At 40.8% G+C, this 6,848-nt stretch overlaps 2 protein-coding genes across 2 annotated transcripts; both read left to right on the forward strand.

The window, feature by feature from the left end:
• The first annotated feature begins 200 nt into the window (after positions 1 to 200).
• On the forward strand, positions 201 to 599 carry LOC131629647 (uncharacterized). The gene has a single exon (XM_058900431.1). The coding sequence runs from the start codon at positions 201 to 203 to the stop codon at positions 597 to 599; it is 399 nt and encodes a 132-aa protein (XP_058756414.1).
• Positions 600 to 779: 180 nt separating this feature from the next.
• Positions 780 to 1,367, forward strand: LOC131629649 (uncharacterized). The gene has a single exon (XM_058900432.1). The coding sequence runs from the start codon at positions 780 to 782 to the stop codon at positions 1,365 to 1,367; it is 588 nt and encodes a 195-aa protein (XP_058756415.1).
• Positions 1,368 to 6,848: the final 5,481 nt, after the last annotated feature.

Below are 6,848 nucleotides of genomic sequence, written 5' to 3' on the forward strand. Positions count from 1 at the left end.
TACGTCGGGGCCCTCTGTCCCATGCAATCTTGGAGGCACCCCTACTGACCGGTCTTGAAAAGCCCCCTCCACTAGGCACATATGACGGGACAACCGACCCAGACGAACACATCGAGAACATCGACGCCCTCCTGGATTACAGAGGGGTGCCGGGCGCAATCAAGTGCGGGTTATTTCCGACCACCCTACGCAAGGGAGCCATGACATGGTACAAGAGTTTACCCGATGAATCCATCACATCATGGAAAGTGCTCGGAAAGCTTTTCTCCAGGCACTTCACGGCCTCCCGAAGACACCCGAAGTCGGAAGCCTCCCTAGAAGCCATCATCCAGGGGAAAGACGAATCCCTCCGAGCCTACATAGAAAGGTTCAACAAAGAGGCCGCGCAGGTGTCCACAACCGCCCACTTGAAGAAGTTCTTGCTCGAACAGGGTCTCCGACCACGTTCAGATTTCGCCAAAGCCGTCGGGATCGAGACGCCCGCCACTCTGGACGAATTCTTCCTCAAGGCCCAAGCATACATACAATACAAAGAAAAAGAAACTGCTCACGCGGTCCGCAACTCCAGACAGGAAGAGAATACTAAAGGTTCCCGTTAAGACGATTCTCGCCGGGGATCCGACAAGAAGAAAGAAGATAAAGGTCGAGACCCTAAAGACTACAAAGCACCAGCGGGAAAATTCCGGGAGTACACCCCACTGAACGCATCGAGGGAACGCATCTTAAACGAGTGCGAGAACGCCGAGTTTCATACAGGCAAGGTCCGTTTTCCAAAGTACATGCCCGCACAGCCAAACGTCGACAAATCAAAGTTCTGCCATTTCCACAAAGGCCACGGGCATAACACCGAAGAATGCATCCACCTGAAAGACGCGATAGAAATATTAATCCGAGAAGGACACCTGAAGCAGTACGCGAAGAAGCAAGAGGCCGCCAAGGAAGCCAAACCAGTCGTCGAGGAAAAACCAGCAGAAGATACGCCCGCCATGCAAGTGGCCATGAGTATCACCAGACCGGGAGACTTTTACCTCTCCGACTGGGCTAGGGTGTCTTCCACCCCCTCTCCTCACAGCCCATGGGAATTCTTCCCTTCCGCCATGGTCATCTCCGGAGGAGGATTCAGCAAACTCACTGTCGGATCCGTAAAACGCAAGTTCGACGAGCTAATTTCAGCGAATTCGAGCAAAGCTGCTACTCTCGACCTCGCCAAGGGCAGCTCATCCCCCATATTATTCTACATGGAAGAACTATCGGGCGGAGCACCCAACCCGACCATTCCCCTCCTTATCCGGGCTCGAATGGCCAACTTTGACGTGCGCCGCATATTGGTCGATCAAGGGAGCTCGGTGGATATCATGTACTCCTAGCTATTCAAAACGTTGCAGCTGAACGACAGCCACCTCACCCCTTACGTAGGCTCAGATGTAACACCCCTCTAATACCCCGCGGTAATTAACAAAATTAAATCAGAGTAAACATGCAAAGGGTGTCACAATTCAAAAATAAAAGAAAACACACGTTCGACATATGTCATGCATGCACTGAAATATCTGAATTATAACTCATTAGATAAAAATCATGTTTACACAGCGGAATCAAATCATCAAGTCAACATTACATCGTTAATGTATCAGACTTCAAATAAAACAAACAATAGAGTTATAATCGAAACTCAAAACATCGCGTTCCCAGTGTTACATCTATCAGAGCATGACACCGACACAACAACTAAACCGACTTATGAGCTAATCCTCACCAAGTCGAAAGCAGCTATCCTCAATCTGAAAATATCAACAGTAAGGGTGAGTCTCATCACAGTTAACAAATGTTATTGCATCTTAAATAACAACACATCATAGTTTATCATTCACCCAATTACATCATATTCAGATTATCAGGAACATCCATCGTTTACACAAACATCATCAGAACACATCTTTCACACAGACAATCATACTCAACACTAATTCAACAAAACACGCAAGCAACGCATCATTAATATTTATAACACTGGAATACTTCCAATCATGTTATAAAAGTATGCATATGTATGAACTGACACTATGTATGTGGTACCAACATCGTCAAATGGGACTAACCCATGACCGATCCAACATCATCCAGATACGGCCCTGCCAGCACAGATTCCTCACAATGGGAATCATGCCCTTCACTGATCCAACACACCCTTATGGATACAGTATCATCAATGCACATGAATGAATGCAACATATACAACATACTTATACCATCGTCAAGTCTAATGAGTAACATCATCAAATACTCATTTCATCATCATCATTAACATCATCATCATCAAAGTATGTTTATATACATTAGCATCATTCAATACAGTCAATCATCATCATCATCATCATTAAAGAACATACATGTGTCCACATCAATCATCATCATCAATAAGAAGAACACACATGTACCCACATCATTCCAATACAATCAATCAACATCATACAATTCTCTACAAATCATCACATCATAATATTTTCAAAACAACATCTTATATTGTCACATTTCATCATATATGTCAACAATACATCATCCAATCAAACAAATCGTCACATGATTAATATTTCAACATAGCATGTATTTAACATATCTCATCACATATATGTACAATACATCATTCATCAAGAAATAAAATAATATTTAAAGATAATTGGATTCACACCTCATTTCATCATTTAAAACACGTAGGCTATCTCATAAGATTCATCGTGCTCGAAACGGCACTAAAAACGGACCTACGGTTCGAAAGTTACACATCATTTAACTTTTCCAAGAAAACAACTAACGCTACAGCACGCGGCGCAACCAAAGTTCGCGGCGCGACCTGAACCACAAAAAACGCGTTCGCGGCGCCAACCTATGCACGCGGCGCGGAACGAGAAAAAGTTACGCCTTCGGGGCGCCAACACGAGGACGCTGCGCGAACTGGCGATTTCGCAGACTATCGGGTCTACGTCAGATCCTGCGATCTGACTCAATCTGAGTCCAAAACTGACTCTAAACATCATATGCAGGCAGTTAATCATCAATTGCATCACTATTCATCATCACACATCAAAACAACACATAATCTATCAATAATTCATGCAATTTTCATCAATTCATAACCTCCCTAAACCTAACATATGATCCAATTGACTCAACAACATCCCTAATCAATATTATTATCTAAGAACACGATAATAGATGATAACCAGAGAGTCCCCCCTTACCTTAGCCAAGAGTTCCTGATCTTTGGTCCTCTTCCTCTTTGGTTCCTCTTTACGTTCCTCAGCTCTTCTCTTCCACTTCTCATTTTTCACGTTCTGACTCTTTTCCTCATTTCCCAATTTTCCTTATTTCATGAAACATAACATTTTAATTAGTAAAGGCTTTACTAACATAATACCCCCTCTTTACTAACACCACACTTGGCCCAATAGCCTATCTCATATTTCCTTCCAAATAATTCCACAAAATACTGAATAATTCCAAATAATAATTTAATTTCCAATTAAATTAAATTTAGAAAATATGGGGTGTTACAACTCTCCCCCACTAAAAGAGTTTTCGTCCTCGAAAACATACCTCAAGTAGCTAGCTCGTATAAGAGTCCTCCACCTGACTCTCCAGCTCCCAATTAACATTACCATCGGTCAATCCTCAAAATCCATCTGACATAACCGACAGGAAACATGTTTCATACATTCAAATCCCAGTTCTTACGTCGCATCTGACTATCCAAAAGTATACCACTCGCTATAGCTCCAAAAGGTTAACAACAACAGAACATTGAGGTGCAACCTATACAATACGCTCAACAGTCGAGTAATACAATTACACAATCTATAGTATGATCACACTGATCAACACTGCAGTAATGCATACCATCTACCAAACATACCAACCTCAGACATACTCTTCCATCTAAGCGATAAAATAATACTTACACTTTTCACCAACCGCTTCCTTCAAGAAACTCAATACTCATATTCCTATACCATTGAATTCCAATTATCTGACTCCCCTTAAGTCAAGCCATCAATTATCCAATACTTTACATTCCGTTTTTCCGCACTACTCTGATTACTGATCACAATCATCTATACCAAATAGATTTCTGAGTTACTACATCTATTAACATTCCGGCCATCGGAACGAGTGCACACAAGTAATTAAAATCACGCTCATCAGTCTCAATACGCCATTTCTTACAAACAACTCGAATTGAGTTTCGCTCTTTTCTAAGAATTAAATCAATTCCTCCCTTCATAGAGTATAATTCCTCATTATATCTATAATCTACAATAACCCCTTAACAACAACACAAAATTATTACAACGTCATATGGCATCAACTCTTCGTTTTAATTTCACCGAATACATACTCGTTAACTACGTACAACCGTAATAACATATTCATCATCTCGGCAATTATTCAAAAGAGTTATAATTCTTCGACACGACATCCTTACATCCACTGGATTCTAAATCCAACATATAGATCAATACATATTCTCTATGTAGGCTTCCGACATATTAATTCCTTACTTCCCGCGAGTAATACTCATAACACTACTCCACATCACACTTTCGCTGCGCGACTCTGATTACCCGTCTTAAGTCATCATCCACCATGTTGCACTCTTTCATATTCACTTCTTCATAAGTTCACACAACATGGTGAGTGATTATTCTCACGGCTTAGTATTCATCACATCTTAAACCATTAAGGTAACAAAACAAGCTCATCCTATCTATATGATTCCGTCTACTATCAACAAGAGATTAAGGGTGATCAAGTCCTCAATTTGTCAATAGATAGCCGACAACCATATTTAAGCATAAACTGTCGTTACTACATAATAGTGTCCTTTCCGAGTTTGCACTCAATTCATTAACATCGTCATAGTCCAATAATTCACTACGGTGTCCTTCTAGAATATCCTTCTGAAGCTCAAAACATCAGTTACACAAATCCAATCACTCAACCTCATTACATCGTTTCGTCGATTCTGAATTCACCGCCTTTACTTTGGTAATTCAAAGTCAACCTATCGATCAACTCAACATCAGCTTTCTGACCTTCTCTAATCTCGTCAAGAATACCACTCGTCATCTTCTAGCATACCCAATCTAACACTATTAGGAGTGCCTTCACATACTAACTCAAGTCTCTAAATTGTCCAATTAAATCCAACTCATTCATCATTAGCACCGACATTTTAAAGACTTCCTACGCAACGTAATAACACAACATTTATAACTCGTGGTTTTAATCCAAATTCCATGACATCCTTCACGTCCAAATATCATTCCACTCGGAATCTCAACAAAGTCTTACTCACATTAACAGATGTTAGAAATTCCATACAATTCTTCTTTTATACTTATCGTTACTTTGCCATCACAAATACGATTCTAAGAGTTCTAAAGTTTGTTCCATCTTTACTACTAATTCACTCTTCACTAAAATCCATTGGCATTCAAATCATCTTTATTACCGAATATCTCATCGACTTATTCATCAACAACATGTCCTACTAAACTTCATTTCAAATAATCGGTAGTAGACATTCTTATTCAACAAGTTTCCACGCTTCCTTAACCGACTTCTCAATATCTCCTTATAGGATCAATATACTGTATTTATAACTCTTCCATAAATTAGAACACAATCCCTCCTCCTCGTAGGTTCAAACGGCACATTAATCCGACACTCGGAACTCAAGATATGAATTTTCCAATCATTGCCCGAAAAATGCAACACCGACATCATGCAGCGACACTTTATACGATATATCCAAAACTTCTCAATTGGTAAATTCAATTCTTAAAATTACTCCTCAACAAACCTTCTAATTATTCCTTCGATCCATTCAACACTGACACTGACATCCCGTGCAGTACCAATAAACAAGTCTAGTTATAAGAACAAGAGTAACCGTAACTTCACCTCTTTCCAATGTCATCCTGTCACAATTAATTATCTTACAGCTGCTGCAACCATTTTTATAGCAAAGTTCACCTCGTTAGCTTTCCGACGCTTCAAACGGAACTCAATTCGGATGTCCAGAACTCTAGTTATGAATTTTCGAAGTTCCGCAGCTATTCAGCAACTTTCCTGCGTTTTGCTTACGAAAATCTCTCTCCAAAACTCATTCTCTTCAACTCTATCACATTCCAAACAGCCCCTTATCGTATCTCTTCACTTCCAAACATCCTTATAACTTAAGCGACACATTCCCCCGCCGAAGTCCGCTTTCTGCAACATCACGACAACAATCCTCCTTGCAAACTCGTAACTGAACCTCTTCCGAGACGCAAGGCTACTCAACTGACAACTTCGCAGCACACCAGCAGAGCTGACACATCGCAACTCTCCAATCTCCTTCTCTTACAATAAGTGTCAATTACCTCTAATCACCTTCCTTCAAGATGTTCCAACTCAATTCCCAGTGAAGTCTTAATTCCAAGTCACCTTCAACTCGGGAAACAACAAACTCCGACAACGCTCGCACTGTTTCCAACAACAGCCTACTGAATCAATCTTCTTCAACTGAAACATAACCGAGAAGCGAAGCTTCTCCCCCACTTGTTTCAATCCCACACCTGTAACAAACAACCAAGTACCGACAGTGATTCACTCACATGTCGCATACCAAGGAATAAAAATGCCGACAGTATTCAACCGTCGTGCAACTCAACTGACTCAACAATTGGCCGGACGGACCGACCTGCTCTGATACCACTATTGTAACACCCCTCTAATACCCCGCGGTAATTAACAAAATTAAATCAGAGTAAACATGCAAAGGGTGTCACAATTCAAAAATAAAAGAA

Source organism: Vicia villosa, unplaced genomic scaffold (genome assembly GCF_029867415.1).
Source record: "Vicia villosa cultivar HV-30 ecotype Madison, WI unplaced genomic scaffold, Vvil1.0 ctg.000587F_1_1, whole genome shotgun sequence".
Classification (NCBI taxonomy): Eukaryota; Viridiplantae; Streptophyta; class Magnoliopsida; order Fabales; family Fabaceae; genus Vicia; species Vicia villosa.